General features: G+C 40.0%; 1 protein-coding gene across 1 annotated transcript in view; it reads left to right on the top strand.

Moving 5' to 3' along the window:
- Positions 1-13,549, top strand: part of LOC110651676 (proline-rich receptor-like protein kinase PERK13) — a 53,843-nt gene that overhangs the window by 14,618 nt on the left and 25,676 nt on the right. Inside the window, exons 3-6 of the mRNA XM_058150707.1 lie at positions 5,952-6,372; positions 6,444-6,524; positions 6,611-6,681; positions 6,848-6,930. Coding sequence (XP_058006690.1) covers positions 5,952-6,372; positions 6,444-6,524; positions 6,611-6,681; positions 6,848-6,930 — 656 coding nt within the window. The remainder of the gene's footprint in view (positions 1-5,951; positions 6,373-6,443; positions 6,525-6,610; positions 6,682-6,847; positions 6,931-13,549) is intronic.

Raw genomic sequence — 13,549 nt, 5'->3', positions numbered from 1 at the left:
GCTTAATTTAACGTTCTTTAAATTTTGTATTTCGGGGTTACTATTCACGGTACTATTCAAGTCAAATTGTTGACTTTCTTATGCCTAATAGGTATGAGAATTTCAATTTCACCCACATACCACATTTTGGTTACCAATTTTGTTGGTTTTAGTTGCCCCTTCAATTTTTCAGGTCTCCTAAGTACAAATTTCAATTTTCCAGATTTGGTATCCTATTTTGCACTGTTCCATTGGTCATGTTACTGTGAAAATTTGGTTAAGTTTTCTTCATAGAAGTTGTTTCTTATTGTCTTAAATTTAATTCCCTTTTTGAATCACTCCATTTGGAGTTTTGTAGCCCAAGATATGGCCATTTGAACATGGCTGGCTGAATTGATCTAACCCAGATTTTCTGGGCACCTAATTTGGTTCTGGCAGTTTTGGACAACTAAATTTGGGTGGCAAAATGATTGGGTTATGGGCAGAATTTGGGTTGGTGTTCTTCATGAAAGTTGTAGTGCTATGTCATACCTTTCCAATTCCACAAAAGTCAGGTCATTTGGATATGTATAGCCCAAGTTATGGCTAAATGAATAAACACAGTTCATTTGGTCATTTTTTTACAGGCCAGTGTGCCCAAATCCAGATTTGGCCTAATTGTTTACTAAGTTATGGTTATTTTCTAGGCATGGTTTCTAAATGAAAAATGTGCTATTATGTGTCTGTTTTCATTCCCAATTGGCCTCACACCAATTGGGTTGGTAAATTTTTAGTTTTGGTCCCTGAAATGGACCTAGGTCAAGCTACCAGAATCTAAACACTAACCAATCTGAATTGTAACTTGGTTCTAGCAATTCACACACACCACCAATGGTCCCAATTGACCATTTCTCAACTCAATTAAGGTCAATTACATCAATTGAACATTCCCCCAATTTTTCCCCAAATTCTCAAAATACCAAGAACCCTAATTACATAAATTTCAAATCTAATAAAATCAAAGTATATATGCATGGTCTACATACATAATTCAACCTAAATAATCATTCAATTACATCAAATTTATTCAATTTCAACCCTCACATAAGCTAGCTGAAATTCCAATTAATCCCCCAACAATTGTTTTGTTTTGATTTTAAGTTAATTTCTAGGTTACTTGAACTAAGAACACAAGTAATAAACTAAAATTTTCAATTCAAACTACTAACCTTTCTTTGATGTTCAATTCGTCACTTCTTTTTTTTTTTTTTCTTCTTTCTTTCTTGCTCAATCACCTTCTTAAGTTGGGATAACAAGTTTTTATGAGGAAATTGAGGGGGAAATTAGGGCTTCATTGAGTGAAATCAAGCTTTGCTCAAGCTTTCATGGTGGTTTACAATGGAGAGGGAGAGAGAGTGAGGGCTGCCGAATTGGTGAGGAAGACAAAATGAAATTTTTTTTCATTTTGTTTATTATTTTATGTTGTATTATGTGTTATTTACTTGGTCAAAAAATGTGGGAAAAATAAATTAAATTTTGACATCATAATTGATGTCATCCACATGATGCAATAATTCCATTTTTCCTTACTTTTTCTTTTGCTTAAATTTTTCAATAGTTCTTTAATTCAATTCTCGATTCTGAAATTTTCATTTCCTCAATTTTATTGGACAATTAGGTTAGGAGTCATCTCTAGGGGTGAATTGACCAAATTACCCCTCGCCGGTTCAATCCGGTTTGTAAGTTATTCGATATTTCTTTCGGATCTCTGACCTAATTATTTGACTTGATTAACAATGCTTTTCTGTGATTTTCTCTTTTCCACTGTGTTCGCAATATTCCTAAGCACCGTGGCGTCACATTTTTATGTTCAAAATTCTGGTTAAGACTGACCTCGCAGTCACTTCTGGGAAAGGTCACCCATCGCTGTTACTCCCTACTCATTTAACTTCTTATGTTCTGTTTTTCTTATTTATACTTACCTATCAGGTAGTCACTATTTATTTGCATTCAGAGCTTATCTAAGTGTCTCAAATGTGGTTATAATCCCCTTAATTGTTCGGACCGACATCAGTCATCGGAATAGTAAAATATACCAGGCTATGCATATAGGGGTGTTACATAACTGCTTGATCTTATCTCTTAGCTGTCGGAAAATCCCACATCGGCAAAGCACGGAGATGGTCTTGGGTTCAAAAAGTAATGATATATAAAATGTGGAAACTAATCACTAGAGGCGCCTTTTGGTGGAATGGCCTGGAGATTTGGAAGAACTCCAGCATTAAGCGTGCTCGCTTGAGAGAAATCCTAGGATGGGTGACCTCCTGGGAAGTTCTCCATTCCACCTATGGGACAAAACCGTGAGGCTTATGGCTAAAGCGGACAATTCTTCTAGTGATTGGAGCCTGATCATTACAATTGGTATCAGAGCCGCTCGCGTGTCCTCTTGGGCGATGGTGGGGCAAACCTTAGCAAGGACGCTGAGTCCCGGAAGGGGGGGGGAGAAAGGTCCCTTGGGCAATTCCCACATCGACAAAGCACGGAGGTGGTCTTGGGTTCAAAAAGTAATGATATATAAAATGGGGGAACTAATCACTAGAGGCGCCTTTTGGTGGAATAGCCTGGAGAGTTGGAAGAACTCCAAAGATAAGCGTGCTCGCTTGAGAGAAATCCTAGGATGGGTGACCTCCTGGGAAGTTCTCCATTCCACCTATGAGACAAAACCATGAGGCTTATGGCCAAAGCGGATAATTTCTCTAGTGATTGAAGCCTGATTGTTACATTTCTTTCCATATCTCTTGTCATTGCCTTGTCTAAACTTCCTATCTTCTCTCAAGGCTTATCATTTATCATCCAACCTGATGTACTTTTGTACTCTTTCCATCAGTTAATAGTAATCCACCACTGGGTTTTTAATGAAGGAATTGACGAACTTGACATTTCTTGTACCCTTTTTCAAAGTTTTGCATGCAGTCTCATGGTTCAAGCTTTCAACCTGAATTGCCTCGGCATTGAACTGGGCAATGTACTCCCTTAAGGACTCTCCCCCCTGCTGCTTCACCTTCTGGAGATCCGAGGGTAGCTTTTTCAGTAGGATACAGGAGATGAATTTATTTTTTAAATTTTGTGGCGAGCTAGTGGAAACACTAGATTAATCTAGGCTTGAGGCAATGGTACCATTTTTATACTAGCCCGATCAAGGTTATTGGAAACAACCGGAATAGGTGGTTGTCATTCACATTCTATAGCATCATCATTACTCAAAAGTTTGCTACATGGCTCCTCAGATGTATGGTTCCTTCGTATTTTTCCAAGACAAATAATTTAAACTTTAGTAAAAATTGCTCAACCAATATTGATTCAGACAATGGAGACTCATCTCCAATCCGAAGTTCTCTTCCTCCACCAACTTTTGATATCTCTAAAGAGCGTTCACCAAACCTCAATTCACCTTTAGCTTTGGTGATTCATTTAATTGCTCTTCCTACTCATCCATCTTTGTTCGCTCAGTTTTTGTCATTGTGTTGTTTATAGAACAAGCCTCCCAAGTAGCCTTAGGACCTGTTCCTCTAGGCTGAGTGGGATTAGCTTCTCTGAATGGTGCCTTTGGAGTTTGGAGGAAGTTCTGCCCCCAATGCAAGTGCTCTAGGCGATGAGTTGTTACTTGGGATCAGTCCCTTTAAAAAAGCAATTTGTGCCTCCATTTCCCTAGTGCGCTGGTGGACCTACTTCGACGTCAGTCCTTGGGGTTGGCCCTATTGGTCATATCTGACAGGCAACAAACCAGAATTGCGTGGTGAGACTTGGCCACTGGGTGCAACATTGGGCCCAGTTACATTCTGAGTCATCGCAATTGCTGATGAATTGGTCCCAATCACAGGAGTGCCAGCCATCACATTTTTGCCAATGTTTCTTGGGTTTGCTACTATTAAGATAGCAAAAAGACACAAAAGTGGATATAAATAAGGACTAAAAATTAAAACTCATAGAAAGCACAGAAAAATGCAAACAATAAATAATGGTTTCAAATGTGGGATATCAATTGATAATATGAGTTTCTCACATACGACGGCATTGACACTGCTATGAGCTTTTGAAGAATAGTCCAAGTGCTAAGTAAGCCTGTAAATAGAAAGAAACAGTGAGGTCGATGGTTTTCTGGCCAGCCACTTTGATGTTCAAATTAGAAATACTGTTTGAGAATAGAAAAATGACAATTGAAAGAGTTCTGCAATGATTTTAGCAGAATAAGTCTACCTTATTAATGACCGTTTCTCATATTTATAGACTAAAGGCTAAGTAATCGTTATAGCTATTTGTATGGATTGCCTGAATATCGGATATTGGGTTAATATCCCAAGATTCTCTCTTGTAAGCATTGTCACTGCTCTTCTTTCTTAGCAAACTTTTGCTCGGTTTGATTTTACTCGATTCGAGTTGCCCAAGCACCCTTCTGTTCAGTCTGAGTTGTCAAGGCATTCTTCTACTCGATCTGACTATTTGACCGAATACTAACAATTTGGCTGCCATGTTAAATACTTTATCTAAGCACAGACTATTTAACTCGATTTTGGGTGTCATCAAGAAATGCTTCTCTTGCTAGGACTATCGCTACTTTGAGAGTTTTGTCAATAAGCTGTCTAGTTTTTGTACTACGGATCTTAACCTTCACACTAGAGCTTTTGTCCATTTTGATGTATGCTTTCTTCGACTTCTTCTTCAAGGCTCGAACCTTTGATTTTATTAACTGCAATAGATTCTCTAGTTTGTTTGCCATTTGGGTTTCTATACCAGGAATTTAGCTGACTATAAGAGAAGAGAATTGAGTTTCTCTATGATTTTTTTTTTTTTTTTTTTGGTGACCTTATGTGGTTTCGCTGTTACTGAGTTTTTGTTGTTGTGAAGTTCAAGCTGGATTTGTCTTCCAAGATTATTACGATTTTGCCATTGGCTGTTTTCTTTTGACTTTTTATTTTGGAAGAGAGCAGTATAACATAATCTAGAATCATTACACATTTCTAAGAATTTAACTCAAAATCATTTAGAGTGGAGAAAGAGAATCCATATAACAGGTTTAGTTGAGTTGAGTTGAGTTCACTTGAGTATAATAATATCTATATCAAAAAGGTTTAATGAGAGTTGAATTATGAAAGCCTAAAAAGTGTTAATAGAAGTAAAAACTATCTAAACCGAATTCAACCCGTTTACTGTAAAAATCAAAAATATAAAATTTTAAAATTTAATTTGTTGGTTTCTATTTAAATACTATAAAAATGGATTTTATCAATTTAATTTGATAAAAAAGAGTGAATCCACCTATACCACATTAAATGAATATGTGTTGCGTGTCATAAGTAAAACATTTAAAAATATATATTATTTATTTATTTATTTATTAAATATAAAATACTTATGATACGTTGTCATTATTTATTTGTTTATTATAATATTGAGTATAAAAAAAGTAATTGGAATAAATTTAATTCAAGATTCAATAGCCTTTGATTTTGCTACATTTTTATCATTATGGATGATATTGTATCCGAAGAAAATTCCAATACTAGATAAGGAGAATGCCTCACCTAATTAACCGACAAATTCAACATATTTGTCAATGTAATGACCGAGAAAAATGTAGGAAGATGCATTATCAAGGGTTCACACCATCATAATTTCCCCTCTTGCTCTCTCTCTCTCTCTCTCTCTAAAATCTGAACCTTACCCTCTCTTTTTCTCTAAAGTCCTCAATCCTGAAGTTTATAACTATACAACTATATCATAGTACTGTATCGACTTGCGGTCTTGATGGCTTTCGTGAGGAATTGTTTCAGAATCACTGAGGCAGATCGCCGATCTGAAACTATAGGTATGGTTCCGTTCTTGAATTATGCTTTGATTTACAAGATCATGACGAAACTAATCCACTCCTTTATTTTATTTTTATGGGTTCCATTTCTTTGTCCTTAGAAGTTGTCTAGATGGTTGATGGATAGGGAAAATATATACTCTTATGTTCTAATTCTAGCGTTTTGTTTCCTTCCACTTTGAGGCGTGTTATAGTTTGGTTTAATGCTGGATCTACCCCACGAGAAGGATTTGGGCTGAGGCAATATAACTATGATGAACTAGCAGAAGCAACTGATAAGTTTTCCAACAGAAACTTCCTCGGCGAGGGCGGTTTTAGTCTAGTCTATGAGGGAATACTAGATGGGAAAAAAGTTGCTATTAAGAAACTAAAAATTCGTCCGGATGAACGGTCGCAGTCGGAAGAAGAATCGAAGGAGGAGATTAAGGTTATTAGCAGAGTGAGTCACAAAAATCTTGTTAAGCTGCTTGGATACTGCATTGAAGGAGACGATATATTGCTTATTTTGGAGTATGTTCCCAAAAAATCCTTGAAACATCATTTACATGGTAAATCCTTTCTCTGCCCCGAGACATACAAAAAATAAATATGATGTTACTCACAAGATATGATAACACAGGAGAGACGACTTTGGAGTGGACAAAGAGAATGAAAATCGCCATAGGAACAGCTAAAGGGCTGGAATATTTACATGAAAACTGTGAGTAGGCTTTTTTTTTTTTTTTTTTTCTTGTTTTTGTGTTGTTAATTTATTTATAGCTAAAAATATTTATTGTTTCCATATAGGTACACCCAAAATCATTCACCGTGATGTTAAGGCCGAAAATATACTTATTGACGATAAGTATGAGCCAAAGGTAGAGTTACGTGCCAAGATGTTTTTAAGAGATATTAATTTCATATTTGGATATCAATTTATTTTATTATGTTTGATTGTCTTTCATATTAAATTATATCCTACAATTGCGAAAAAAAAATTGCCACGATAAATCTGTTAAATCTGCTTAGATTATTTTTGTTTAGATAGCAGATTTTGGACTTGCCCTTCTTTTTCCGGAAACTGGTAGCCCCACTCACATCACTAGATCAAACAAGGGAACTCAAGCGTAAGATGCTTTTTCTTTTCTTTTCTTTTCTTTTTTTTAGGTCAATTAGCAGAATAAATTCAAATCTTTTACATTTATTGCTAATAGATTTTGACTTTTGTTACATGGAATGCTAAGTGGTATGACAGGTCACAATTTTTAATTTTTTAATTTGATTCATCTCTCTTTTTCACACACACAAAAAAAATAAAAAATATAAAGTAGTAAACTTATATGATGGCAATATTTCTATTTTCTTGTGCTAATGATGTTTCTATGAAACTTAAATTCAAGAAAAATAAATCTAGCAAACACCTAGAATGACAGCAATGTAGGTGAAATATAAACAGGCGAACATAAAAAATAAACAATTAACACAGCGATATGGTACAAGCACATAGTTCCAGCAGAAGGAACCTGATATTGAAGTGAAAAATGTCTAATTATTGGGAGTAATTGATGCACCTAATTAATTGATGTTTATAATGGACTGATTTCAGGATTTATGAATAATCAGTTCCTAGTGTGCAAACTAGCACCTTTGAATTGAGCTTCTCCCAATTCAAGATACTATGGTTTGACAATATGAATTAAACATTCATACATCTATCATAAACCATCTAATCCATATTGTAGCCATTCTTTCACCACTTTGGCTTATTTGACAAGAAACCAAATGCTTAATCAACATAAAGATGGCTCCTCCTCCTCCACCCCCTCCCCTTTGTCACGGGCCCAGCTTCAACACTCAGTTGGGACCGTGTGGCACTTGGCTTGAACTCTTCAAGACAAGTCAGCCCACAAGAATCTCACAACAACTGCGAGAAATCAGAGACATGGTTAGCATTAGGCCAAGTTAGGCTAATTTGGGAGGCATCACAAGCATCTCGTATAAATGGGGCAACAAATAAGCAAGCATCACAAGCATGAAAGGCACAACAAAGCAAGGCACAAGCATTTCATGAAAAGGCTACTTCATTCATTCATGGAACATAATTACAACCAGTCCATTATAGGCAGGGGGGAAACCTATAAGGAGCACACAACGGGACACGGCAAGCACAGTGACTAGCTAGGCCAGTTGCCCACCCAAGGCCAACCAGTCACTCCCCCCTAAAGAGCATTTGGGACATAATGCCCTCTGGCAGGAGGAAACATCAATGTGCTTGAGTGGTCACACCCCTAAAATTACAAAAATAAAAATAAAATACAAATTGTCTCTTTTGCCCCTTAAAGAGGTTAAGTTTACACATCATTCTCCCCAAACTTCCTACCCCTTGACATTCTCCCCCACTTGAATGGTCGACGTCCTCGTTGACTGCGCTTGTAGAAAATCTTCAATCTTCTGGACATATTGTTGGAGGTCTGTTGCTTTCTCCCAGCTGGTCTCCTCGGCGCTTAAGCCCTTCCATTTGACGAGATACTCCTTGTGGGGCGGCCTCTTGGTGGTTCTGACTACTCTTTCGGCAAGAATCTCTTCGACTCCTTGATTGACTGGTGGTGCAGTGGTGATGGCTGGCCTGAAGGATTTGTTGCGGCTGACATCAGTTTGATCGGCGTGGTATGGCTTCAACCTGCTCACATGGAAAACTGGGTGGATCTTCATCCATGCTGGTGGCTCTACTTTGTAGGAAACTTGGCCCACTTTGGCAATGATCGGCATAGGCCCTTCATACTTGCGGACCAATCTGCTGTCTCTGTTGCGAAGAAATTTGAGTTGTTCTGGAAGTAACTTCACCATCACCAGGTCTCCCACTGTGAATTCCTGTGGTCGTCGATCTTCATCTGCCCATTTCTTCATGCGTTTGGCTGCCTTTTCCAATCGAGCTCTGGCAATATCAGCTGTCTGCTTCCACTCCTTCATGAAGTGGTATGCTTTGGGATTCCTGCCAGTGTATGGACCATCCAACGTGTGAGGTGCCAAAGGTTGTTGTCCTGAAACAATCTCAAAAGGACTTTTATTAGTAGCAGAGCTCTTTAAAGAGTTAAAACAAAATTGTGCAACATCGAGCAAGGAGGCCCAATTCTTCTGACTGGCATTTACAAAATGCCGCAAGTATTCCTCCAGCAAACCATTGAATCTTTCTGTTTGGCCGTCTGTTTGTGGATGAAAGCTGGTGGAGACATTTAATTTAGTCCCCAAGAGGCGAAACAATTCTGACCAGAAGGAGCCTATGAATCGGCCATCCCGATCGCTAATAATGCTCTTTGGGATCCCCCAGTATTTCACAATATTTTTGAAGAAGGCACGAGCCGTATCCTCAGCTGAACAGTATCTTGACATCGGCACAAAGGTTCCATATTTTGAAAATCTATCAATTATCACCAAGATGTGGTCATACTCCCCAACCTTCGGTAATCCCGCAATGAAATCAAGGGAGACACTCTCCCATGGTCTAGTTGGAACTGGCAGAGGTTGTAATAATCCAGCAGGCTTTTGTCGATCTGCCTTGTCTTGTTGGCAGACCAAGCAAGTCTTCGTGTACTCCCTCACATCATCTTCTAATTGAGGCCAGTAATACCCTTGCTTCAACAGAGCCAATGTGCGTTGCCACCCTGGATGCCCGGCCCACAAGGTATCGTGACATTCCTGCAGTAAAAGCTTCCTCAAATTTTCAGCCTTTGGGACATACACCCGATTTCTTCGGGTCATCAAGAGATCATCTTCCAACCAAAATTGTCTGGTCTTTCCCTCTTCCACCAGTTTCATCAATGCTACTGCTTGAGGATCCTTCTTCAAGCTATCCCGAATTTGTCTCCGCAATGATGTGTCTGCCTGGCTCCTTGATAATTGAGCGAGATGTTTCAAGGGTGCTAAGTCCGATTTCCTACTCAATGCATCTGCAACCCGATTAGAACTCCCTGGCTTATACTCAAATAGGAAATCAAACTCTGCTAGGCATTCCTGCCATCGTGCTTGTTTGGGAGTCAACTTTGGTTGAGAGAGGAAGTGGCTCACCGCTGTATTATCTGTCTTCACTACAAATCTTGACCCCAACAAGTAGTGCCTCCATGTACGAAGACAGTGCACTACCGCCAATAACTCTTTCTCTTGAGCTGTATAGCGAAGTTCTGCATCTTTCAGTTTTCGGCTTTCGAAAGCAATTGGATGTCCATCTTGCATCAAAACTGCTCCCAATGCTAAGTCTGAAGCATCCGTGTGTACCTCAAAAGGTTTTTCCATATCTGGGAGAGCTAACACTGGTTCTGCTATTATCATCTGCTTCAATTTTTCGAATGCTGCTTGACATTCTATAGTCCACTGCCATTTATTTCCCTTCCTTAACAACTCCGTGAGGGGGTAGATCTTCTGTGAATAGCTTTGCACGAACCGTCGATAGTAATTCACTAATCCCAAGAATGATCTCAATTCTGTAAGACCTTTGGGTACCGGCCAATCCTGAATTGCCTTTATCTTGGCTTGGTCCATCTGGATTCTCCCTTACTCGATTACATGGCCCAGAAACTTAATCCTGGTTTGAGCAAAAGCACATTTCTCCTTCTTCAGAAAAAGCTTGTTCTCCCTCAATTTTTCAAAAACTAGACGAAGATGTTCTTTGTGCTCTTGTAAGGTGGAGCTATACACCACAATGTCATCAAGGTATACCACCACGAATTTGTCAAGGTAGTCATGAAAGACCTGATTCATTAGAGTGCAGAAAGTGGCAGGAGTATTTGTTAGTCCAAAGGGCATTACCAGGAATTCAAAGGCACCATACCGTGTTTCACAAGTAGTTTTCAGCTCATCTCCTTCTTTGATACGAACTAGATGGTATCCCGATCGGAGATCTAACTTGGTGAAAAATTTAGCTTGCCCCAACTGGTCGAATAAGTCTGCAATCAAGGGAATGGGGTATTTGTTTCGTATTGTGACTTTATTGAGAGCCCAATAATCCACACAAAGCCCCAAACTACCATCTTGCTTCTTTTGGAAAAGAACTGGAGCACCAAACGGAGCTTTTGCTGGTCGAATAAATACTGCTTCCAATAACTCATCCAACTGCTTCCTTAATTCTGCCAATTCCAGTGGGGCCATTCTATAAGGGGCTCTTGCGGGAGGTTTGGTTCCTGGCAATAACTCGATCTCATGATTTATACCACGTCGGGGCGGCAAGACTGCAGGTAACTGTTCGGGCATTACATCTTGAAACTTAGCCATCACATCTTGAATCTGCGGAGGGAATGGAGGTGCTTTTCCACCTTCTTTGACAAGGGGAACTACCACATATGATGGCTCCCCACGCTTGACACCTTTCTTAAACTGGAGGGCCGATAACAACTTCTTTTCACTGATTAGGCTAAAACTTGTGGGAATGGTACATGGCTTGTCTCCCATTAATAAGATACAATCTGCAGCTGGGACTGGGATTGCTCGAGCTCTCTTCAGAAATTCCATTCCGATTACTACATCAAAGTCATCAAGGGGAGTCACTGTAAAACCTATTTTGCCATTCCAAGGTCCCATCTGACAGGACACCCCACGAGAGACTCCCACGGTGTTCAAGGCTTGAGAATTCACTGCCTTTATCTTTCCTGCATCTGCTTGCACAGTTAGCTTAAATCGGGTAACCAATGTGTCAGCTACGAAATTGTCAGTGGCACCTGTGTCTATCAAAGCCCTAGCATTTTTCCCATTGATGAGTAAGTCCACATACATCAATCCCCTCTCCGCAGTAGCTGTTGGTTTTTGTTTTTCCAGAGCTCTAAGAATTCGAAGAGCACCCATTACTGAGGCATCACGATCATTTGATTCCCTATCTTCTTCTTCTTCTCCTTCTTCGGGCTTCTTTTCTTCCTCAAAGATGGCCTTTAAGGCACTTAAAGCACTCTTAGTTGTACATTCTCTAGCCCGATGTGGTCCATCACAGAGAAAGCATTTCAACGGATTAGTCTTAAAGGAGTTGGTCTTATCAGTGGACATGTGTGTCGACCCCTGTCTTGAGTTACCCTGTTCCCTATTTTGGCTCATAGGTTTGTTGGTGTTAGGCCCCGAGGTCCAAGTTCTCCTTTCAGTCCCTCCAAAGGTGGAGTTGCTTCGATCCACTCCCCCACTCGGATTTCGACCCCATTTGTTTGGGCGATTATCCGAACCTAGCGAAGAGTTAAACTTTCTCTTTGAGGCATTGCTTGTATAATCATCGAGACTTTCAGCTGCAGCTAAGGCAGTGCTGAGTTCCTTTACTCCCCGTCTGACCAGTTCATTCCTGGCCCAAGGCTTTAGACCCTTCTGGAAGTTGAACAATCTATCAGCTTCAGACATATCCTTAATGTCTAGCATGAGTGCCGTGAAGCCTCTTACATATTCTCGGATAGAGCCTGTGTGCTGCAACTCTGCTAGCTTGCACCGCGCATTATAGGCCACATTTTCAGGATAAAATTAAGCCTTTAGTGCCTTCTTAAAATCGTCCCATGTGATAATGGAACATTGGCCAGAAATAGATTGCTCCACCTTGGTTCTCCACCATAGTTTTGCATCATTTGCCAAATACATCGGCACCATCTTCAATTGACCTGCATCAGAGTCATTTTTGGTAGCAGTGAAGTATAATTCCATGTCAAAGATGAAATTATCTACCTCCCTGGCATCACGGGCACCTCCAAAAGACTTGGGCTCAGGGATTTTGGCTTTTCCCATCTCAAAGGCTCCCCCATTCGTATTGCTTGCTGCTTTCATGAGCAAACTCACCTGTCCCTGCAATACTTGGACTTCTCCTTAAAGTTTCTTTGCCGTTTCGACGACGTCTTCTTTCATGTCATTCACACTACCCACCAAGGAATCATGGGCGATGGTGAGGGCTTTTAAGCTTTCTGCACAATCCCCTGCTTGAGAGGCCTCTGCCTCTAATGCGAGCACTCTGCTCTCAATATCCCCAATCGAGTAATATTTGTTGGTAGGGAATTTTGGATGGCCTCAAGCTCTATTGGCTCATCCTCACCCCCAATCAATTTGGCTACCACAGCCACAAGTTGCTCCACTTTCTTCTCTAGCACCTCAACGTGCTTATTTCGTTGATCAAGAGAGAGGCGGACAACTTCAAGTTCTTCTGTCAATGCCTCGTATGTGGGACAATTATCAATGAGAGCAAAAGCGTCCTCAACCCTTCTCTCCAGGTCATCAAGTTGATTAGTAAAGTTGGTCATCCTTAATTCAGCTCACGGATCAATCGCTGCTCTGATACCAATTGTCACAGGTCCAGCTTCAGCACTCAGTTGGGACCGTGTGGCACTTGGCTTGAACTCTTCAAGACAAGTCAACCCACAAGAATCTCACAACAACTGCGAGAAATCAGAGACATGGTTAGCATTAGGCCAAGTTAGGCTAATTTGGGAGGCATCACAAGCATCTCGTATAAATGGGGCAACAAATAAGCAAGCATCACAAGCATGAAAGGCACAACAAAGCAAGGCACAAGCATTTCATAAAAAGGCTACTTCATTCATTCATGGAACATAATTACAACCAGTCCATTATAGGCAGGGGGGAAACCTATAAGGAGCACACAACGGGACACGGCAAGCACAGTGACTAGCTAGGCCAGTTGCCCACCCAAGGCCAACCAGTCACTCCCCCCTAAAGAGCATTTGGGACATAATGCCTTGTGGCAGGAGGAAACATCAATGTGCTTGAGTGGTCACACCC

The sequence above is a fragment of the Hevea brasiliensis genome, chromosome 8 (genome assembly GCF_030052815.1).
Source record: "Hevea brasiliensis isolate MT/VB/25A 57/8 chromosome 8, ASM3005281v1, whole genome shotgun sequence".
Taxonomy (NCBI): domain Eukaryota; kingdom Viridiplantae; phylum Streptophyta; class Magnoliopsida; order Malpighiales; family Euphorbiaceae; genus Hevea; species Hevea brasiliensis.
The sequence above is the reverse complement of the archived record's forward strand: the minus strand, read 5'-3'. Positions and strand labels throughout refer to the sequence as shown.